The sequence below is a fragment of the Mus caroli genome, unplaced genomic scaffold (genome assembly GCF_978045245.1).
Source record: "Mus caroli unplaced genomic scaffold, Mus_caroli_1 scaffold_15, whole genome shotgun sequence".
Taxonomy (NCBI): domain Eukaryota; kingdom Metazoa; phylum Chordata; class Mammalia; order Rodentia; family Muridae; genus Mus; species Mus caroli.
This window is the reverse complement of record NW_028227270.1, coordinates 22,448,291-22,472,915: the sequence shown is the minus strand read 5'-3', so window position 1 is coordinate 22,472,915 and position 24,625 is coordinate 22,448,291. Positions and strand designations below refer to the sequence as shown.

Below are 24,625 nucleotides of genomic sequence, written 5' to 3'. Positions count from 1 at the left end.
AATATGGTTTCTCATTCTTGTTACTTTTAGTTTCTAAAAGGAGCTGCAGGAGACATCAAGCCTTTCCTTGTCATGTTAATAATACTTGGATAGCTTGGCTTTCATTTGTTCCATTGATATTCATTTTGCTTTTTTAAAAATACTTTTAGTTAAGGTGCGAATGAAGGCGTTACATTATTACATTTTCATTATAATGTCAGTATAAGTTGTCCACTTTTGCCCCTCCCCCCAGCCTCCAGAATCCCTGCCACTCCTGCTGGTGCCCTTCCTCCTGGCCAGGTGTTCCCCTTCTGCTTTCCTGTCATTTGCATATATTTGTCTAACTTCTGCACCTAAGAAAACACACACTATTTGTCTTCCTCTCCCTTCCCCTTTCTTCCTCCCAATAGGCCCTCATATACTTTCATGTCATATAAACATGCATACATATACATGCTGGTATTTAAATGGAGACTTCCTCATGAAAAAAACCAGGTTTATGTGAGTCCCTTAACTTCATGGTCTCCATTTCCCCCTGGATTACATAACTTTACTTTTTCTTTATGGCTAAATAAAACTCCACGGACATTTTCTTTATCCATCGATGATGGCTGATGGACATCAGCCCAAGTCCTGTACTTTTGTCTGTTGTGAACAGGACTGCAGGAACATGGATGTGCAAGTGTCTCTGGTTCTGAGGATGCTAGCTATACTTAAATGTGAAGTTCGTATCTGTGCCCAATAACCTTTGTTATGTCAGGGTAGCCCTGCTCTGCTCCTAAATTTGATGCTATTTTTCAAGCCCATTTTCCCCCTGAATGGCGATTCCTTTTCAAGCCCATTTTCCCCCTGAATGGCGATTCCTTTTTTTTTTTTTTTTTTGGTTTTTTTGAGACAGGGTTTCTCTGTGTAGTCCTGGCTGTCCTGGAACTCACTCTGTAGACCAGGCTGGCCTCGAACTCAGAAATCCACCTGCCTCTGCCTCCCTAAGTGCTGGGATTAAAGGTGTGTGCCACCATTGCCGGGCTGAAAGGTGATTCCTTACTTCCTGTCCCTATCTGTAGTTTAGGAAATCCTCACTTCAAAAGGACACTGTTTACCTGGTAGCGAATACAGGTTTTGGTTGGGGTAGGAACAGGCTATAGGTGACCTGACCTCTAGGGCTGGTCTCCTTGACTCCCCAAGGCATTATCCCTTCTCCAATCTTAGTGTGCCCTGGAGCTGTGCTGTTTGGCAGATGTTTAACAGCCAGCATGGAGGTTAGAGTTTATGCTGATGTGCAGCATTTCCTAATTTTCTAGCAAAGTAAACTCTTCCCACGAGCCACTGAATGGCACGGGTGGGGAAGAGCCTGGCCTCACTCTTTCCATCTGGTCAGGTATGACAAGGATGGGCAAGAGACTGGCCTCTCTTCTGCTCCTGGTCAGATCTGCAGTAGTAACTAATTTTCTGTGCCCGATAGGGGAGCTGGTGCGTCCTACAGGACTGACCGGGGGTTTAGTGCTTCAGCTAGTTCCTAGAATAGCCTCTTCCGGTTCCTGGTTTAAGCTCCACTCTGCTAGTATTTTCTACCAATTCTCATGTTTGTATTTTCCCAAATCTGTCTTGTTTGTTCCCTGCAAGTGCCCTTTCTTCAGAAGCCACCTACTTCCTCTTCTGTCTCTGAGGTCACTCCTCTCCCATGACCAGTGGCTTTCCTGTGAGCTCATCTTGAAAGATGGTTTAACTGAGAAGGGCCACAAGGGCTGCTGGGAGGTTTCTGAGGAAATTCTGATAGCTCAGCTGAGCTTACTGAATGCTGTACCTGAGCTTCCACTGGGGCCTACTCTGGTTTAGGGTGGTCATGTACACTGGCCCAAGCACCACAGCCCACAGGTGCCTGGGCTAGGGAACAGATAGGGTCCTAGGGAACAAGTGTCTGTTTAAGGGTCTAAAGGAGCGTGCTCGCACAGGTCAGACAAGGAGACAACCCCAGCACATTTAGAAGGCCCTTGGAAAGCTGGGCTACAAATACAAAGTGAGTTCCAGGACAGCCAGGGCTATACAGAGAAACCCTGTAAAGGGGTGGTGGTGGGAGTCCTTGGAGGTGGGCAGCCCCAGATCGCTATATGATCTCTTGATGTTATTTGACTCTAACACTCCAGAAACCCTCCCTTGCTAGAGCAAATTAGGCCGGGAATGGTGGCGCATACTAATCACAGAATGCAGGAAGCAGAACTTAGGCAAGTCACTTTTGAGTCTGAGGCCAGTAAGACAGGGCTAAGGCTACACAGATCCTGTTGAACCTCCCCACCTCCCAAGAGCTGGGCAGAGATGGTGCACGCTTTTAACCCCAGCACTTGGGAGGCCGAGGCAGGAGGATTTCTGAGTTCGAGGCCAGCCTGGTCTACAGAGTGAGTTCCAGGACAGCCAGAGCTATACAGAGAAACCCTGCCTAGAAAACAACAAAACCAAAAAACCCACAAAGCCTTGTTATTAAAAAAGTGTTCTCTCCCTTTTATGCTAATTTATACAAAATAAATTACAATGTCCTAATCTTGATACAAAGTATAAAGTGTGGCTGATACCATTTTATTTTTCAGACTGTTGTTGGATTTTCCTGTGACTATTCTATAAGGCTCAAGGTTGTCTGTTCAGCACAATGTGGTTCTGGGCAGCTTCAAACAACCCTCCGGCTCCCCTAACCTTACGGATCTCCCGTTCTGTCCATGTGCAGGCGACCACACTGAGGCTGCATTTCAGCTCTGCACAGCATAGTGTACTCTAACACTTCAGTGCGCTTATCTGACAGCGGACACTAAGACCCATCCTGCTACTGTGGTAAAAGCCCAACCCCCAAAAGCAAGAAACATGAGCAGTTATCTCTGTGACACACAGATCGGTAATGAAAACCTGCACAGAAAAATAAAATTTGAAGTAGATGAAACTGGAAAATAATAGTGAGGTAATCAAAGCTCAAAACGGTAAATACTGTATCCTCTCTCTCTGTGGACCCCAGCTTCTAATGTCAAATGTGTACTGTTTTGTGGGGGTAAGTGCTCAAAAAGCTTCTCTTGCTCACCGCCTTCAAGTACAATAGTCTAATGTTCTGATGTTTCTGGGCTTAGTTTTGGAAGTTATTTACAGGAGTAATCTGCATCATGAATCTGAAAATACAAGACTGTATTAACCAATTTTTATTTTCTGCCTGCCTTTATTTTATTGGTTTTTCGAGACAGGGTTTCTCTGTATAGCCCTGGCTGTCCGGGAACTCACTCTGTAGACCAGGCTGGCCTCAAACTCAGAAATCCGCCTGCCTCTGCCTCCCAAGCGCTGGGATTAAAGGCGTGCGCCACCACTGCCTGGCCCCAGTAAGTGCTGTTTTAAAACAGATGTCTTTATCATGTGTAGTGTCCTTCTAGTGCCAGAAGAGGGCACTAGATTCCATTAGAGATGGTTATGAGCACCGCCAGGTGCTTGCTGGGGATTGAAGTCAGGGCCGACAGTGAGCCATCTCTCCAGTCAACTTCTCTGCTTTTCTTTACTCACCTTTGAGTGCCAATGCTGGAATGCCTCACATCCTCTGGCATTTTCAGGTACTCCCCTACTGCTCGTCCATACCTCAGTTAACTGCAGCTGCTTGTCATGCCCAAGGTTTGAAGGGCCATTTGATTTTTTCCCCTCCATAACACATATTGTCAAAATGCTGATTATTTCATATGCAGTCCTTTTTACCTTTCCCCACCCTGACCACAACAGCATCCCACCCCTGCTTCTACCTTAGTGCTATAGGGCACTTAGTTCCTATCATTCCCTACCTGTCTACAGTCCTTCCAGTGGCTTTCGATTACCTTTTAAACCTCTCTTTCTCTTTCTTGCTCTAGACACTTACGTGATATCCAAATATCCAGGCCATGTATCTTTGTTCCCTTACCTGGGACCATCTACCCCCCAATCACCAACAGCATCACTCCCTCAGACTTTTTAAATGACATCCTCTGGTCTACTGCAGTGACAAAAGTGTCTTTACAGTAGCTCTCTCTAACCATGGAACATCCTACTTTACACGCTCACTCTCAAAAGGCTACCCTTGTGTGACTAGGAATAGTGTCTTCAACACAAGACTTGGGTAACTGTTAAGTCTACAATTCGAAATATACTTTATTCATAGAACTTCTTCAAATTAGAAACCCATGTCATTAGACTACAACTTAGAGCACATAAGGTGCTGCTGGCTATAAAAAAAACTCTACATACCACATAACCTTGTTTTAACCACTACTTTTTGGCCTGACCATTCCACCAAAAAGATTATTGTAAATGAATGCCAAATGTTTAAGCATCCATACACCCATCACTAGTCCACTTAGAAAAGTTCAGAAATAACTTATACACATGCAATAGGACCATTGTAGAAACTACAAAGTAAGTCAAGTATTATGTAGCTACATTTATCTAGCTTGACAGTCAAATCTGGATATATTACTGTCTAGAAACATTAACACATTACTAGTAAAACACAGTAATCTTTTTTTATAAAATGTCCTCTCTATGTAGTCCCGGTTATCTTAGAACTTGCTATGTAGACCAAGCTGGCCTTGAACTCACAGATCCTTCTGCCTCTCCTCCTCAGCGCAGTTGTTCACTTCTTTAAAAATCACTATACAGATTAAAGAGGAATACTTGGAATGGTCACAGTAAGACTGCTCTAACAGTTACTGAAGTGAGCACAGGTAACTGGAACATCCGTACACCACTGCCAGGGATTAAGTCTAACTGACTTCCAAACTGTCACCCAAAAACTGTAAGAAAGAAACATCACTACAGTTTTACAAACTAATGTAAGACCCAGAGGAAAAAGGACCACGGTGACAGTCAAGTCACAGTATTTCCCACTGCTAAGTGCACAATAATGAAAGCACATCTAAGACTTATATGGAAACACTGCCCTTTAATCATGGCCCCTAGGGCTGGTGAGATGGCTCAGTGGGTAAGAGCACCCGACTGCTCTTCCAAAGGTCAGGAGTTCAAATCCCAGCAACCACATGGTGGCTCACAACCATCCGTAACAAGATCTGACTCCCTCTTCTGGAGTGTCTGAAGACAGCTACAGTGTACTTACATATAATAAATAAATAAATCTTAAAAAAAAAAAATCATGGCCCCTAAATAACCACATAAACTGTAAAATTGTTCATGTCAGATTATGAACTCGTCACAAAAATGCCAGTTCAGAAATGGACGGACCCATTCATTCACTTAACGATAGAACTGAGAAAAAAATCACTTGAATGAAACTAGTAAGATTGCAGTTTCACTAAAATATCAGTATTTTTATCTTCAGAAGCAGTTGCTGCAGGAAGCAAACTAAAATCCCGAACTAACGATCAGGAGACACTTTCAGGAGCGTCTCCCTCCCCACCCTTACCCCATACCCGGAATCTTAGATTCCTTCTCCGTGGGCCAGTGCCATTCAACACAATTGTGTTACCTCAAATACTTTTAGCAAAAGCAAACTCAAGCTTCACTTCCTAAGTGGACTCACTGGGCCTCAGTGACTCATCTCAGGCCCAACACTGATCTAAAATGTTCTGTATCTCCAGTGAGAAAAAATCCACTATACAGTGTTTACACGTACACACTCTGGAATGTATCAATAGATTTACATTTTAATTGGTAACATGCAATTACGTTAGGTGATTACAACCTGAAGAGGAAATGACTTGGAAGTGTTAACTCGCAAAATCCTAAGCCTTAATTTCCTGCAGGACAGCAGCTCCAACTGGATCCCCTCACACCCAGTATGGCTTCTCCATCAATTCTGTGGCTCCAGCTTCACCTTCAGTCATTTCCCTTGGTAGAGCAGTTAATCACCCATATCTTCCTCAGCTCAAATGGAAAAGCATCAATAGTAGTTAACTTAAAATGTAGGCAAAACTTTCACATTACTGTTGTACATAAATAAGAAAAAAAAAGTTGTTTGGATAACAACGGGTCACTAATGTGTAAGCTAAGGCAAATCAAAACAAATAAAAACACAGCACACAGCACTTTAATGCCCATCCCCCAAAGCCCCCACCAAACCTATTAGGACACAAGATGGAAGGAGACAAAGATAAGGTAATTTCTTTCCATTAAAAATCAAGAGTGCAACGTCTATAGTTAAACAACTTTATTAACATAGTCAAGCAGTGATTAACATTCACATCTATTATGTCACATCATACAAATGTAAATACAAAATTACTACAGTACAATATATATTCTCTGCATGATCCAAAATATTTGGTGGCCCCAAAAAACTCTCTTTAAAATTCAGCAGCTTATCAAAAATTAAAACCGTATTCTATTTAAAATGAAGATCTGTTAGCACAGAGTTAGACTTCAAGAAATATCAATTTAGTACAGTTTGAGAAGTTGCAGGATATGGTTGAAGGACACATTCTAACATAGTGTGGCAAGTACAGGAAACATCTGATTTAAAGCTTTTAAGCATAACTCATACAACCTAAGTTGTCAGCAGAAAGATCCAGTTATTTATAACTAACTAAGCAAGTACTACGAAGTTATTGCACCCGAGGTTAACATGAATACTAAGTGTAAAACTTTCATAATAAGAACTGATTTACCATGTTTAAGCATCTCTTAAGATGATAATCTACGGAGTAAAATTAATTACATAGTATTATCTAATTACTATCTCCATTAAAAAAAAAAACAACAACAACAAATCAGTTTGGTTCTCTATATATCCACATAGGGAAGCCGTGACAAGAGGTGAGGAGATAGAGTGGAACCTCTTCACTGAGGTGGACATTAGGAGGAGACAACATTGCCTTGTAGCTAACCATGTTAGACAGGCATTGAACAAGGTGACTAGACCTATCAAAGAGGTAATCTGCACAATACCAAGCCACAGTGGAAGAGTGATGTATGGCAAACAGACTCTTACCCAAAGGAAAACTACTAGCTTTGTAATTAGTGATCTATTATTGGCAAATAGATTTGGCTTGGTTTTTTAATGTGCAGAGGTGGGGAAAAGAAAACCAGTTTTAACTTCCCTCAAAGTCATGCATACATTCAGCTGCTATGCATCTTTTTATTTCAACACAATATACTCTGGGATACAAACTATAAAAACAGTTGCTGTAATTATGCTTATACCTTAACAAATGTATATTAATTAGGCATTGAGAATTATCTCTATGTATGTAATACCAACAGGGAGAAGATCTGTATCAAGCCTGAAGTTAGCTTCCAGTTACCCAGAAAGACAGGCAAGAGGAGCTAACTCTCATGTGAAACTCAACTGGAACGAGGCTTAGAAGCAGTGCCATATTTAATACAGTATGAAATGCACTAGTTGCTAGACAATGCTACTGCATGGCATTGAACTAGATAATATTGTTACCAACACAGGCCATTACTGCACATCTGCCCATCGCAATTATCCCAGGGTGTTAACCACAGACCCTAGTTTCCTTAGATTCCAATGACCACGTTATTAGACAGCACTAGCAGCAACAATTAGTGTCCCCCCACCTTGTAATATTTGCAAAAGTAGCTCCACAAGAAGGGTGTGTGCACCTGAAGACTCAGAGGAAGGGCCTGGGGTGCAGACGTGCATGGTATACTCTTCTCTTGGGAAGAATGCTTCTGCACTGCTATCTGTTAATACATTCAATATGAATATAATTAACTATATGAAGCAAAAAATTTTTCACTGCAAAGGTGTTAAATGGAGACAAGAGTTTAATACATAATTTAATTCTGGCACCCCGACTTTGCAAAATTTTATGTAGGGAAGATTCCACTTTTGTATTCTGAGTGTTTGTAAAAGGAGAGGTTTTTATTTCTCTCTCTGGTCTGGTAAAACAATTGGAGGGGGAAAAATAATCGACTAACCGGGAAGATAATAAAATACATTAAAACAAAACAAAACAAAAAAACCCTTACAAACCTCCAAAGACTATTAAGTGTGATGGTCTTTCTTTATAAACATGTCAGCGAAGCAAAACGATACAAGGATATTCACCTGAGATAAAACTTGTATCTGAATATTTCTAACTGAGTAGACAAAGCAGTCAGAGGAAAGTCAGCTGAAATTATTTTAAAATATACATCTGACTCTATTTTACAATATATGCAATTTAAGCAATTCAGATCAATGAAAAAGTTTTAACCAAAAAAATCACAGTGTTTATCAATGTTAATTACAAAATGTATGCTACTTGTTTTGTTTTAAGATGTAATGGCTTGGTTAGGTATTCTGAGATCTGAGATCTGAGTTGCATAACAGAATCAAGTAGCAACGATGTAAAGCATCAGAGCTGGCTCTAGGGTATTTACAAGGTGGTTACTCTGGAAATAACCAACAAACAATACAAAAGTCATTTTCCTTACACAGTATGAAGTCATTAAAGAGATTAGACAATACAAAAAGCAAAACCATTTCCCGAGTAAATGAACACCTGTGGCACTAAGTTCGCTTGCTAACTAATGGGTGGTGGGGAACATGGAACTGCCAAGCACGCACTTCAATGACACTAGACACACTTTCTGTTTCCAACTTAGGTTGATCAGCAGCTTTTGTTCTGTTAGAATCCTTCAGAGAGAGAAGCTCAAACAGGAAAAAGAAGGCATATATAAAACAGTAAACACTGACCTCCTGAGGTTCCTACAACATAAAAATATTCAAGTAGAAAATCTACATCACTCAGCAGCGGCTATCTCTGTAGTTGAGCACACTAAGAGCATTTTAGTGTGTAAGGAGCAGATGAAGTAAGCCGTGCTTTAAGCATGCCAAGAGGCAGAAACACTGGAATGTAACAATGACAAACTCGCAACCTCATAGACATTTAGGCAACATTCAAAACTATCAAGACTGCACCACAAGAATTAAGTTCTTTATATATATATATATATATATATATATATCCCATGATGTGTCACGTTTCATCAAAACAATAAATGCTAACTCAGCGCTGACCTCAAAAAACTTAAATGGCTTCTGCAAATTCCTGTGCTATATACTATGTTGTTTAAAATATAATATAAATTAAGAAGAAACAATAGCCTCAACAGGGAAAGCTACATTAGAAAAGAAAACCACCCTAGTGTTAGGGTATAAGCCATATTTACTTAAGTTTCTATTTTAAAGTTATTAGATTTAGAAACAAATTTACTATAAAGCCAAATACTGCTTTGAGCTGCATAACTGCTAACTTGGAAATGTTTTCTTAATTAGACAGGTAATAAAATTGCCTTTAATTAACAAAGAATTGTTTATCACAGATCCAGAAAACTTTACTTTGTTTCTTATGCATTAATGGACAAATGTGGCTGTTTCTATATTACTTACGTAAGACTATCTCCTATATTATGTTCCCAAAGTATCTGAAGCACTACAGGGCATTCTACAACCTAAGAATAAAATAGCTATTCCACTCTTGCTTTAAAGGCCAACTGAGAAGCAAATTTTAAGCTTCCAGTAAGGTAATGTACTAAAAAAGCGAAATACCACACATCCTTGAGTCTAGCTTAAAAATAAAAAAGGAAAGACAGACTGGGCACTATACATGGTTTTATTTCAGGCCCCACAGACTGAAATTTGCAAAGCCAAAACAGAAGAAAAGAAAGTAAAAGAACATGTTAAAACAAACAAACACATCCACAACAAAACCCTCTGCGTGCTACCATGCATGTGAAATGTTTTAAAACTGTATTTATAAAGTCACACACGGACAGCTCACACTTCAGTGCAATGGCCGGTATCAGTCACTTCTATAGAACAGAACCATGCAGAGAGGAGCAACTCCTATAAAAACAGTTATTGGGTATTTATTCTGCAATGCGAAGGTGTCAAATTAAAATATAAAAAGGCTGTTATGGCTTAACTTTTTTTTTTTGCAGATTAAATATGCAGCATTGAAAAATGGAAAGGTGTGGCTTCATCTCTGACCAGCAGAGCTAAAAGGAAAAAAAATCTCTCCATTTCCCTTCATCATCATGGGATACACACTGCTCAGGCAATCCAAATTAATAAAGATTTGCACTTTCATATGGACATAAGATCAAGTGTACCAGTTAGGGTCTTCACATTCACAGTATGTAAGAAAATACACATGGGAGGAAGAGCAAAGGGTTAACGTAACAAGGATTTATTCACAGAGATACACGGAAGCAGAGGGAAAAATAACAGAAAGGCAAACAAATGAAATGAAGAGGATCCAAACCAATTCTCACTCTGTAGCTGTGTATGTGCCCTATGTGCATATGCGTAGGGCACAGAGGGCCACCAACATGCGCCAATACAGTGTAGGAACCCTGCATTACACCCATTAACTTAAACATATCTTTAAGATCATGCTTCGAACAAAAATAAAAATAAAGAAATTAAAGGAAAGCTTAGAGGCAGTACGTTGAACGGGAATAAACATGGAAATATAGCGATCATGTTTCAACTTCTACAATTAATGTGCCAACTAACATTGATGCAGCCTTTACAGATCTTTTACCATGTATTTTGAAGTTTGATAAAGTTACTAGTAGTATATAACCATGCAGAAAGCACACCACATTGACAGCACAGAGGCAAAGGTTTTGCACAGGTATATCAGCTTTCCACATTGTGCAGGTTACACACAATACAATATCAATCTTATTCCTAACAGATCCTAAAAAGATATTTCAAGGCCTAGCTGTAAACTACAGTACTTTATATATCTATATACTTAATAAAAATAAAATCCACGAATCTTAAAAGGAATTTTAAATGCAGGGCTATATTGAAGTGGTAACGGCAACCCAAACTGGCGCACATAGGTAAATGAATACCAACCGCACTCTATGCGAGGCAAGCATGCTACGGTCCCACTAATGGACATCACTTTCAAACACTATGAGCCAGAGCGCATGCCTGAACCTTAAAACTGCACCTTAAGATAATGTGTTGGCCTAGAAATTAAATCTAAGAAGTACAACCATGAAATTATATCCACTAACATTTTAATGTGAAATTAGATGTCACCTTTCGTTTGATCCCCGACCCCAGTTATTCCTCCCTCCCTGCCCAGCCCGCAAAGATAAAGGAGTGGCGCGTCGGCATGTCACAGGGTGCTTCGTTGTTCAAATTTGTTTCCTTTTATTTCCAACTTTTTGGGGGTACCTTAAATTGTAACTTCCAAGAACCTGCTTCTACTAGGGAGGCAAGCTGACTTTAACTGTTAGTTCTAAGTAGTTCTTCATCAGCATGCAAGACAAGGCCCTGTAACGTGGGAAATTTAGATAAAAACCTTTGATAAAAAGCTACCTTACTGCTGCAGCCTCCCACTCTTAGCTGTCCTTTGCTGTGGACCTGGGATTTTCCTCCTCCTCCTCCTCATTCCCTAGGCATTGTGTAAGTGGTTCTTGTTTTGGTACAATCCCCCGTAATATTCCAGAAAGTACTGTTCTGTGAGTAGACGAAAGTTTTTGCTTCTTCACATCCAGTGCAGAGTTGTAATTGGAGACAGATTTCCACCCACAAAGGCTCCAGATGTTAAAACATTTCCCAACATCGACTTAGTACAGTGACGGCAACACCTCCCTCCCGCCCCTCCCAGTAGGGCTGGGATTGTACTGTATTCCCTACTGGTTTACCCTTCCCCCCTGTAAAGGGTAACATTTTCCCTGGGTGCAGAGGCTCCCATAGTCTCCAAGACTGACGGACCTGCAAAAAACAAAACCAAGTTCATCTTTAATACCTTCCTTTGTTTCAGAGCCAATGGAGCATAAAACCAGTCCAATAACAATTCTATCTCTAGCAATAGAGAAAATAAAAAAATGGGCAAATTGACTAAGATCATGCTATGTTCTTCTGAGACTCTGGACAGTCTGCATTAGATATGAAGGAAGGCAAACCCACATTGGGAACATACAGAGTCTAATTCTTCACATAATGAATCCTGCCTTGCATGTTACTTATCTTTACCTCTTTTAGCACAATGGCCCTAAATCCAAACTGAACATTTCCTGCATAATGCCACTTTACTTTCTTAAAAAATAAAATCTTAATTTAACATAGTCACTTTCCTTTTTATCCAATGTCTAAGGAAACAAATTCTAATTTTACCCTACTAGGCAGGGTCAGAAAGTGGTAATGTCCAGAAATAAAACACACACCCATTTTCTTGATGTTCTTAATTAGTTCTCCTTCCAACTCTATTTAATCTGCTTATTTTCTATATTCTCAGGCAATCTCATGTTGCTGATGTGAAGTTTTAAAATTACTAACACAGTTTAATGTGAAGACAGACCTAAGAAATCAACATTACTGAGCTGGTTAAACCAATATCTGACAATGGTCCTTTCACAAAAACAGTACCAACCACTTGTGTCAAACTTTGAACACTTGGTAAATGTTTGAATGAATTCACAGTGGTTAATTAACCCACCAGTGAAGTACAACCAGCCCCTATTCTGCTTTTAAATGGGAACACAAAGTAGCAAGAATAAAGGCTATGGTGGCACTCTTAAATCTAACTAGGAAACAATTATTTTCTACTTGACCCAGAAGCAGGATCATCAGTTAACCTTACTTGGTGGTGGCACCAAAGAGACACACTACCAAAACTGCCTCTTCAGAGCTAAGTCATCCCCCTCTGCGCCCCCTCCCCCCACTCCAGTGCATTCTTAGGATCAGAGAAAGCAAATGCTGACACCGAGGGCTCCTCACTGAAGTGAACATCACAGAGGGCCTAGAGAGTCTGAGGCTACAAACTGATTTCTACTCTCTGCTAGGCTGTAACTCAGATAATGAATCTTTCTGGCTCAGACTTAACAAGCAGCTAGCAAACACCAAAATGAAACAATCCCAACCCTTGTGATGTACAGGGTACTTCAATTTAGTAAAATACACATTTTTACACATTTAGTGTGTCCTTTGGCTTTCAGATAGGTCTCAGGTTGTGTTCAAACCAGCTCACTGTACTGGTCTAAACAGTGTGCAAGGCAAACACACCAAGTTCTGTTACCATGCCCCACACAGTTTAATTCTCAGCATAACTCACCAAGCAAGAGCAGCTGCTAGTCTGGAATTGTGAACAGAGATTATCTAGAGGAAACACCCAAAGCACTTGGCTCTGTACTTCTTCAAACCGAGTCTTCCATGAACAACTTTGAAAGAATGTGGGTGCCTGACACAAGGGTGTAAAACATCATCTACTCCCAGAAATCAGCTTCAATGTTAAATGTGTTTCCTTAAAGATATAACATAAAGCCTCTTGCCCTTGCCATGTGTAAAATTATAAAGTAAGGCTTCAAAAATGAACTACTTTTGCCACCGCTCCCCACCACCGTGACTAACCGCTCTTGTACAGAGAGTGAGAAGAGTAAACTAATGTAGATATCAAACTAGCGTACCAACCAGGATTTCTGCTATCTAAGGGGGGGGGGGGGGGGGGAAGGAGCATTATTTGACCACAGTATTAGTCTTTCACTCTGAAAATTTCTAAAACTTGTAACTTACCCCTAGTTTTGGGACTGCAGCTTAAGTGTATTAGATTAAACACCATAAAAAGCTGCAAGACGCTCTTTTAAGGGAAGAGGAAACTGGTCAGAGAATCGCCTCCAATTTTCATCCCCAACTTGGTTTTTAAATCCATGAAGGATCTGCAAAGAGTGACAAGCTATTAACTTATTAATAAAGATAAAACCTCAGATCTATATAGCTTTCGGAATCAAACATTATTGATGTTAATTATGACTTTTAAACATTTCAAGGTATTAATTCTCAAACCCTGTTAATTAAACTCTCTATACCCCACAACTTCACCAAAACCACCTCCATGCTTTAAGTTTAAAACTCAGGCAATGTCCTTAGCAATATGATGTACAAGAAATTTCTGATAGTAAATTACAAGGAAAAAAAAAATCAAACACAAACCTATCTAATGGATAAGTTTTAAAAAATGTTGGGTTATTTCAAATGATAAATATACAAGCTTTGGGCTTCTGACTGTAAATACACTCACTTGCGTTCAATATGAAGTTACTCAAGTATGTAAGAGTACTGCATTTCTTACTCTGCTACAGCTGAGTACAGACTACAATCAGAAGGGAGGACTGATAAAGGAAGAACATAGCTCAATCTCTGTGAAGGGAACTTGTAGTTCTATTCCAACTTCAAGCCATTTTCCATAATTGCAATAGTAAGACAATATGAACTAGTAATGTTAATTGGAAAAATATTGTCAAATGTTAGTTACATAGCTTAAGATCAAACCAGGTTTTTTGCTAAAAATTTAGTTCACACAGTCAATCAATAGTGCTCTGAAGAATCTACGATTAAAATGAAGAGGCACTCAAAGGCTTCACCTCGGAGTTAACAGTCACAAATGCTTATCCGTTACCTTACAGAACATGTCTCGGAGGTCATCTTTTGGGTTAATCCATGATGCAACAGCATCACAAAAAAATATAAAATCCTGTAACAAGCAAGAGGAATTTTAGGTTGCTAATATATTTACAAAATTCAGTAAAACACATGCAAATTTCAGAGCCTGTCACTACAGACTTAGCTAAAACATTTAAAATCAACTACAACCATTATTGAATTAGAAGTGATTTTTTAGCATTTCTATTAACTCATTACCTTCTGGTAATTATATCACATTGCCATTTAATGTCCTACTCTATTTTGTACTAAAAATGAACAAACTCAGTCTATTTAGCATTAGAAATGGTCTGAAAGTACTAGATAAAGTCAGTAATACCAACAAAGTTTTGATTAGATTATAAGTAACCTAAAATCATCTGAATTTACATTATATGTGACCAGTCCGAAATAGAAGGGGACTAAATTTAAAAACCATCTTGATATAATAAACAAGGTGCCCTCTCCATGACGCTCACTCTACTCAGTAAAGTAGGAGTCTTCACACCATCTAAACCTCCACGTCTCATGTCAAAACTGTAAATAAAGAGCTAAAGAGACGGCTCAGCAGTTAAGAGCGAGCACCAGTGTGTACACAGTAAGACTCTATTTCAAAAGGACCAACCAGGGCCTGCAGAGATGGCTCTTGGAGAGGAGCAACCAAAGCCAAAACCCAACCAACGGAGGATCCTGTGCACTTGCTTTGTATTTTGAGCATGTGGTGTAGAATTCAATGATTTGTTTTGTGCAGTGTCTGACAAACTGGCAGTTGGAACATTTGACTGAACTCCCACATATAAAACCTGTCACTAAATAATTAAATGTCTAGAGAGGGTTTAGAGAGAACTAGCTGGTTTTTTGTTTGTTTGTTTGTTTGTTTGTTTTTTTCCCAGAGAACCTAGGTTTGATTCCCAGTACCCAAATGGCAGTTCATAACCCTACATAACTCCAATCCCAAGGAATATGACACCCACTTCTGACTTCCATGGACACTAGGCACCAACAAGGAGCACAGAAATAAATCCAGGCAAAAGATTCATATACACTAAAAACAGTAACTATGCTTTTAAAAATGTTTAAAGATAACATGAGCTTAGGAAATAATAGAATAAATAAGCTTTCAAAACAATTTCAAAGAATAAATCAATATTCTATTTTATTTGCTTTTTTTTCCCCCCCCCCGAGACAGGGTTTCTCTGTGTAGCCCTGGCTGTCCTCGAACTCAGAAATTCGCCTGCCTCTGCCTCCCAAGTACTGGGATTAAAGGAGTGTCCCACCACGCCCAGCTTTATTTGCTATTTTTAAGGTCAAACTCAGTAAAGTTCTATCCATGGACAGGAGGCAGGCACCAAGTAAACAAATGAGGTAAAAGTGCAGGAAAAGGCCTGGTCCAGGTGAAAACAATATAACCTTCCCCTCTCAATCTGCAAATATAAGAAACAAGGGCAGGATGCTGCCAGGCCTTAGGACTTCAGGTCAGCCCCGAGAACCCACTTCCTAGAGGGAGAGAATCAACTTCTGTAAGTTGTCCTGACTTCCACACATGTGCCACAGTACATGTGTGTCCATACACAATAAACGTAATTAAAGCCTGAACATCTATCTATTGCCTTTAAAAATTTATTATTTAGCATATAGTCAACTGAAAGCAAAGCCCTGTGAACACCTTACTTGGATTACGCCACTGGGATTCACACTGATCATGGTACAAATCCCACGGAATGCTGAATCTTTTTCTTCATTGTCTCTTATGTTTCTCAGAGAAGTACACCTATTGAATTACAGAAGTGAATTTAGTATTTAAAGTAAAAAGCATATTCAACACAATGCTAATAGACAGTATTTAATGGAATAGGCATCACAAAAAATAATGGTTATGCTACATTTTCAGAAAGCTTAACTTTCAGAAAAGTTTCTCATATTCCTACATTGCTGACTCGTCTCATCTTAATATTGTGAATCTATAAAAATAGACAACTAGTCTTTCTTACATAAACTATCAATCAGACTGAGACAAAGAGAGTATATTACCAAATTATTTTTAAAAATTGTTTTATGTCTTGTATTCCATTAAACACTACTAAAAATGATTTGAGTTTAAAGATTATCAATTGAAAGAAGCAGAACACAGGCTATACTGTCACAATATAAGCTATTACTATACATTTAGGGTGTAGATGTTTTAACTCTGACATTAACAAGCAAATAAGATTTTATACATAACAAATTTAAACATGTATTTAATGCAATCCAAGTTTCCAAATTAATTCTAAAAGAAATGTAATGCAAGAACCTAAATTTATAAAAATTTGCATGCATCTTAATTTTTTTGGTGGATATTTAAATGCTTTTATGTATAATCAAGCTTTTAAACACAGCAAGCATGTGACAATCTTATCCCATGCATCCATTAGTTGTTAGCCACAACATAAAATAAATATACATGACGATACTACTGAAAAACCTCACAAACCTGATAGGACAAGATTAGTCACATGGTTGGCAATGATTAAGGATTGTGATTTTTGTAACCAACTGAAAATATATCTAAAAGTGAGATAGAGAAAGAAAGAGTGAAGAAAAATGAATTAAAAAAAAAAGATTGAATAATACACACCAGGGTCTTATAAACTGCTGTAGCATGGGGGCCACCTCTTGAGGACAAACGTAACCAAGACGACCAATTGTTATTGCTAAGGTAACGCAATCACGGTTATACACCACCAAACGCCAACCAAGACATGAGCAAATGAGGGGGAAGGAGAAAAAATAAAGAAAAAACAACAAATAACTCAGAAACAGAAACCAACAGAATTTGTGTATGATAATAAACATAAGATCTCACCAGTGCTGGTTACTACCACCCCCTGATGGAAGGGGCAGCAACATATATGGCATACTCTTGGAAAAGGAAAACAAAAGGAATTAAAGTAACTAAAGATTGAGAGAACACCAAAAACCATCAAGTGTTTTTCTCGCTCACCTAAATGTCAAGTATGGTAAGAGCTGAGCTATTAAGTGAGCGGGTTAGAGGGTCTTCATTCAAAGTCAGTCAGCATTCATTGCAGAGGAAATCTTTCCCCAGGAATTATCAGGAAATGTGATCAAACATCAATCTCTGTAGCTGTATTAGTTCAAAACTTCAACTTTTTGTAAGTGATTACAACCTTTAAAAATCACCTAGGGATATTAACCCAAATTTTGGTAGCTTTTAAGTTAACTTTTCTCAAACTAATGGGACTTTGTTGCTTGTGTCAAAATCAGTTGTCAGACATTAAGTACCATGGTGTCTACTGAATCAAAAACTGAAAATTGCTCCAGAGTATCAGATTCCACTCTGACTATCCTCTGATAACACGGGTAATGGTACACTAGCTTCTAACCACATACAAGATAAAGCATAGTAAAGGAAGTAAATTTACATAGTCCACTGTAATGACAGGTGGTATGGACTATAGGGGAAAGGCCTATAAAAGGCCTGATACAAAACAGATAATACCATAGTACATTATCTGATTTTTTTTTTTTAAATTGAAGTGGGCACTCTCCATCAAAATTAAGGAATTCCTGAAATGAACAAAAAGCTAAAACAGCTGCAACTCAGAACTGCATGTTGCAATTCAAAGGTACATACATGTAAATACATTTATACACAACGGGCAAAATACAAACAGAAAACAAACTATGAGGTGCTTTAATGGTGTTCTCTCAAAAACTTACAGGTTAACCTTTTATAAAAAAAGGGTGGGGTTGGGGGTAAAGAAAAATGTTTAAGGATTACTTGAAGCAAACTACACAGATAATACTAAAATTCAGCAGATTCATATGAAGCAAGAGAAAGAAAACCTATGTTCAAAAGACACGAACTATGCAACATTCTCATTAAACAGGCAGGTATGAACAATCCAATGAGACATGCGAGAGCAGATGATGGTCCATTGAAAAAGTTCAGTGTAGGATATACGAGTTGGGAAAACAAATACAACACACTAAGGAATTGACCTCGGAATAAATAGCTAAGGTATGGTGCTTAAGTTGCTAAAATGTATGTTGACTTTATAGTTTAAAACCAATTGTTTTGGGCAAGGAATGAAGAAGGTAGTAATTTATGTAGCCACTTGTGGCAAATGTAACTCAACCAATACGGAGTGTTTTTTATCCTGATTCAGCCTCAACTTGTATGGCATTATCAGCTATTTTATTATTACTTGAGTGTGATCATGCCAGAGCATAATCTTGATAAAGCCAATTTGTTAAAGGAAGTACGAAGACATCCACCAGCTGATATCCCACAAGAAACTTCAGCATACATTACACTCAACATTTATTTGCAGTTATGCATTCACATTAAAAGATAAATAGAAACTTTTCTTTATGTTCAACAATATTTTTTATAATAGCCAAGTATTTGCATTCTGAATGTCATACACAGGCACTGCTTTCTAGGAAGATAAATATCTGCCAAGATTTCAAACCACCCTAAACATAAACTGTTAAACTTTTCAAAAAGAAAATGTAATTTACTTTGAACTAAACAGTACCCATAAAGCCAATCAGCCAGATAACTGTTCCATAATTAAGATTTCCTTCCATACCAATAAGCATTATGAACTTTAGTTACTTGAGGGTAAACTGTGTAGTTTAAAAATATAAAATTAAAATGCCTGAAAACTTTCACATTTAGAAAACCTAATTTTAATCTCCATCCAGTTATAATGGGAGGACTCACATTAACTATGAAGAAACTACTAGAATCATTACCTCAATATATAAAGAAAGAAATGTCCCTGAACAAAAATGAAACTTATTTAATTAGCAACAGTTGGAGAGGGTGGAGGGAAAAGGATGGAATAACCCTGCATGTGCTACTGTATGGAAGGCATTCTTTAACACTAACATGCTTTCTATAAATGCACGAGAGAAACAAGCCTCTGAAGAAAAACCCCACCAGGAGCCACTTAAGTTCCTGGTTTAAAAAGATTTTAGGATGAAATACAAAACACATATGCCATTTTTAGCCAATCAGTTGCTGAATTATAATCTATTTTTGGCCATTTATAAATTATTGACTCAACAATTGATCTTATTGCTTTTTATATTTACTGTATCTTAGCAAAAATACATTTTAGAGAAGACTAAACGAGAATTTGTAGAAAAATGTTTTTTTCTGTAGACTGGCTATGGAACATAGCTAAACTAAGACATCATTCTCAAGAATTCAAATACATAGCAAACAGTAGCAGCTGGGTTTGCAAAGCCAGCATTGTTTCAGATTCTCTATGCATCTCGGTTTACAGTTACAAAGCCGATCGTTTTCCCTTCACCACTCCAGTTACGTGGTACCTGTGTTCTCCAACAGCGTCTTTGGGGTGTTGGGTCTGTTGATGATCTCCACAAGCTGGTGCAACACCATAGGGATGTAAGGCTGCATCTCTATACCTATCACACCACAGGACGAGCAAAAGGAGCAAGAGAAACTGTCAGACACCATCACCAACACTTGGCTATCCTGATAACTGTCAACAAGGCAGGCAGTGTTTCTCTTACCCTCTCCCTCCCCTTACTCAGAAACTAAAAATAAATAAATTAATTTAAAAAAAATAATAAAACAATAACAAAATAGTGACAAAAATGATTAAGGCAGGGCTGGAGAGATGGCTCAGTGGTTAAGAGCACCGACTGCTCTTCTGAAGGTCCTGAGTTCAATACCCAGAAATCACATGGTGGCTCACAACCATCTGTAATGAGATCTGACACCCTCTTCTGGTGTGTCTGTAGACAGCTACAGTGTACTTACATATAAGAATAAATAAATCTTTTTTAAAAAGTGATTAAGGCATATAGCTAAAAAGAAAATACTCTCACCCATTTGAATTGATATTTCCCCAATCGCCCAGGTGGCATTGTTGCAGACTGAAATAAACTCTGGATTTAGATTGGTTCCCAATATTGGCATGAAATCAGCTAAGAAAAACAAGAACAAAATAATAAAATAAAGCTATGTAGTATACGTGTCAACAGCATACTTCTTACTTTTAAGGGAAATCTAGATAGAAAATGAAATCCTACTAAAATAAGTTTTATCATAAAACAAATAATATAGTGTCGATTCTGAAACTGATAAAATATGCAAATAAATATTTTTAAAGGAGCTGGTAATAATATCTTAAAACTACAAGAGGTAATACCAGGCTACTGAACCTTCATATGAGGCCTAAGTGTACTTCAGGTAGCAGCTCCCCACTGCATTTATTTTTAATCTTATGTGTCTGGATGTTTGCCTATCTGTCTGTCTATGCAAGCACAAGAGCACACACACAATCTGTTACCCTAGTAATACAAAGCCATGTTAAACAGAATGTCTAGGTACTGTACAATTCCATAGACAGCAAACCGAATCCAGGTTGAGAACCACTATCTATTTAATAGCCACTGTGGTTGATAACATGACCAAAAAGAGGGACAGCTCTTCTCCAAATATCTTCTAAAGAAGCATACAGAACTGGAGCCAGAGAGAAAACAGCTCAGTGGTTAAAAGCACCTTCTCTCTAAGAGGATCAAGATTCAGTTCCCAGCTGGGCGTGGTGGCGCACGCCTTTAATCCCTGCACTCGGGAGGCAGAGGCAGGCGGATTTCTGAGTTCTAGGCCAGCCTGGTCTACAAAGTGAGTGCCAGGACAGCCAGGGCTACACAGAAAAACCCTGTCTCGAAAAACCAAAAAAAAAAAAAAAAAAAAAAAAGCATGGTCTTTGTGTCTATAAACATCAAGCAACACAAGGGAAACGAGGCTTAATGTGTATCCACAAAATGTTTGTTATACATTTATGTAAGCAGCTTCCCATAACAATGTATTATAATTTTGAGTATTAAGCCCAAACTTAATGACTTAACATATAGTCACTGACATTATTTAAAATCTGGAAATAGTTAAGATTCAAAAAGCATATTCCTCCTGGGTGTGGTGTGGTGTGCACGCCTTTGATCCCAGTGCTGGGAGGTGGAGGCAGGTCAATCTAGACCAGGCAGACAAAAACCAAAACAAAACAAAAAAGCAAATTCATATTGTTATAAGTGAATGCTACGTAAATTAAACAATTGCAACCGAACATTCTCTATAAACTGATACTATTCACACATCCCCAGATACAGTGGTAGCTCAGTAGTTTTTTTTTTTTTTTTTTTTTTTTTTTTTTGGTTTTTCGAGACAGGGTTTCTCTGTATAGTCCTAGCTGTCCTGGAACTCACTTTGTAGACCAGGCTGGCCTCGAACTCAGAAATCCGCCTGCCTCTGCCTGAGTGCTGGGATTAAAGGCGTGTGCCACCACCGCCCGGCTCAGTAGATGTTAAAAGAAATGACATAGTTCCCCCAATCCTGTACAATGTGCACTTTTTTCAAATAAAATAAACAGTTAAAACAGGTAGAACACCCCACACCCAAAGCAGAAAACACTCCTACCTATACAAGGCTTAACATGCTGGAAGCACGCTTTAGTCAGGTCACCTAGCAATGCAAAAGAACTCTGCCGAACCTCGGGCATTTTATCCTATTAAGAAATAAGAAAGAATGAACTTCTTGTAACAACAAAGCAGCAGATTCCGAGTCCCCCCCCAGACACAGTCTTACCTGCATGCACTGATACATTAGTGTCAGGATGTTACTTCGGGCCACCAGCTGCTCGATGTTGCCTCCCAGGCCTTCAGCCAGGCCACTGAGTAAGTCAAGAGCCACAATCATAAAATCTTTATCTGGAGCTTCATACTGTTCTGGTTGAGCATTGTTTAGCTGAAATTAAACATATTATCTTTGTGGTTACACATTGGAAAAATGTATACATATTATTCATACCTATCTCTAAAGAAGTCTGACTGTGAGGAAAGAGAAAATAATTTAAAATAAATGTATATATAAACACACATACCATGGCTTGTGCTAGAGTCTTCTGTACTAGGTTTACACAACGCTGATATACAGGTTCACAATATGGAAGGAAGCCAGACTGCAAGGCTGTGGCAACAGATGAGAGGCACTAAAAAGAATCAAGCACACATATTAAGGTTTAGATTACAATAGAGAATATAAATGCTTTAAAGCAAGCAAAAATGTCTCACTATGAACCGGTTCTTTCAAACCTCAATCACAGTCAATTTGTCAAAATCAGAAAAAATGTAACCTCACACTGTATCAGGTATGATAAGTAGTCTAGACGTGATTTAAACTGTACAGAAGGTGAGAGGACATGTACAGGTTGGTGTGTAATAGGCATCACATGTAACCTGAGCATAAGAGCAGATTTCTGAGTTTGAGGAAGTGAGTCTGCCGGCATGTGCCTATGGTACAGTTGACGCATGACAGTTAACAGAGTAACCATAACCAATTCCTGTATAATCAGAGGCTGCTTGCTCCACAGGAAAGAACCCATCCTTGGTACTGTGAACCTAGTCAAAAGTTCATGGCTAAGGAGTCATAGATTAACACCCTTAACCTTGGACAGAGACACTTCTTGTTTTGCATTGGAAAGCAGTCAAAAGCTAAGAGTGACTTCTGAATGCTCAGCCCAGCCCCAGCTCCATGAACATCATGGAAGAGGGGTTAGGAAGATGAAGATGGAGGCTGAGGAGCACTAAATGTGGGCTTCTGGATATGACTCGGCCAATACCCTCAGGAACTCACAACGGCACAGCACCAAGCTGGTCAATATTCTAGAACAGATGGGAGGGGATTGAGAGGGCCAGCAATAGTTGGTAACTGATGGCTGCCAAACAACAGGATAATCACTTTTCTTTAGGGGTGTGGCCTCTGGTAGGCAGCTCGTACTCTAGTAGATGGCATCATACCCATGACCATACAGGAAGGCAGCATTGCTTAGAGTCAACAGGTTATTTAAGAAGAACAAAACAGAACATAACCAAGATATGGTGATGTGCGCGCTCAATCCCAGAACCTAGGAGACATAAACAGGAGGAGCTCTCTCAGTTTACATTTGCCCGGTGTACATAAGTAGTTTTAGGACACCCAGGGCTACATGTTGAGACCTTATCTCAAAATAAAACAAAGGACTTGGCAGTGGGAGGGAGGCCCACGCGCACTCTGGGCGGGTAGTGGGGTAGGTGTTGCAATGTTAGAAGTGGGAGAGATGATTTGGGTTAAACATGACCAAGATACATTATACTGTCAAAGAACAAACTGCAAAAAGCAAGTTATGTGCTATTCTGCAACGCACCAGAAACTGTTGTGAGGACTGATATTTTTACCACACACACACATACTGAATGACACTATTAGAATAACTGAGCATCAGCAGCTCAGCATACCTCAAGCAAAGGGAAAAGATCCTTGTCTTCATCCTTCAGCATGTTCCATTTCTGGATCAAAGGAGGCATTAGCATCTGGATATATTCCTGTTTACCGTAATGAAAAACAAAAAGCTTCACTATCATCTGCAAACATGTTCATTCTGAGTCTGTAAAACATCTGGAGCAATTGTGTTAAATTTTTACATTTTAAGACTTACTCTTTAATTCATATGATCCTGATTTAAAGTAATCTATGTATTTTTTTAAAAGAAAATGTGTTATCAGTAAGTACCTTAGACCATCAAGACCCACTACTTGTTCTTTTCCTTTTTCAAACAGTCTTATTGTGCAGCCCTGGCTGGCCTGGTATTCACTATGTAGTCAGAGCTGGCCCCAAAGCCATTTGCCTCTGCTTCTGCCTCTCAAGTGCTGATACTAAGTGTGCCATCAAACCCAGCATAATCCATACCTTGTTAAATCACAAGCTTTGTTTGTCTGTTTTGTTTTTCTGAGGCAGGGTTTCTCTGTACAGCCCTGGCGGTCCTAGAACTTACCCTGTAGCCTAGGCTGGCCTTGAACTCAGAAATCCACCTACGTCTGCCTCCCAAGAGTTGGAATTAAAGGAATGCAGCCATCACTGTCCAGCAATCACAAACTTTTTTTAAAAAAAAGATTTATTTATGCATTTAATGTATATGAGTGCTCTATTTGCGTTTATACCTGCATGCCAGAAGAGGGCATCAGATCACTTATAGACAGTTGTGAGCAACCATGTGGTTGCTGGGAATTCAACTCAGGATCTCTAGAAGAGCAACCATTGCTCTTAACCAGAGACATCTCTTCAGCCCAAATCACAACTTTTATTCTCAAGTGATAAACAGTTTAGGGGTGGGAAGAGCAGGCAGTGGCTTTATAATACCATCACATTAATTAAACAAAAGGTACAGGCTGTAAAACATG

General features: G+C 39.0%; 1 protein-coding gene across 3 annotated transcripts in view; it reads right to left on the bottom strand.

Moving 5' to 3' along the window:
• Nucleotides 1–6,115: 6,115 nt before the first annotated feature.
• The window catches only part of Tnpo1 (transportin 1), an 86,901-nt gene continuing 68,391 nt past the window's right edge, over nucleotides 6,116–24,625 (bottom strand). For 2 of the 3 annotated variants that reach the window (XM_021179911.3, XM_021179912.3), the window contains exons 15-25: nucleotides 23,684–23,770; nucleotides 22,291–22,398; nucleotides 21,996–22,154; nucleotides 21,828–21,915; nucleotides 20,237–20,335; nucleotides 19,715–19,810; nucleotides 16,989–17,064; nucleotides 16,043–16,142; nucleotides 14,349–14,423; nucleotides 13,466–13,608; nucleotides 6,116–11,668 (exon numbers count right to left, since the gene is read on the bottom strand). In XM_021179911.3, coding sequence (XP_021035570.1) covers nucleotides 13,501–13,608; nucleotides 14,349–14,423; nucleotides 16,043–16,142; nucleotides 16,989–17,064; nucleotides 19,715–19,810; nucleotides 20,237–20,335; nucleotides 21,828–21,915; nucleotides 21,996–22,154; nucleotides 22,291–22,398; nucleotides 23,684–23,770 — 996 coding nt within the window. In that variant the 3' untranslated portion in view covers nucleotides 6,116–11,668; nucleotides 13,466–13,500. Of the gene's footprint in view, nucleotides 11,669–13,465; nucleotides 13,609–14,348; nucleotides 14,424–16,042; nucleotides 16,143–16,988; nucleotides 17,065–19,714; nucleotides 19,811–20,236; nucleotides 20,336–21,827; nucleotides 21,916–21,995; nucleotides 22,155–22,290; nucleotides 22,399–23,683; nucleotides 23,771–24,625 lie in introns of those variants that run through there. The other variant, XR_015045373.1, reaches the window with a different exon arrangement.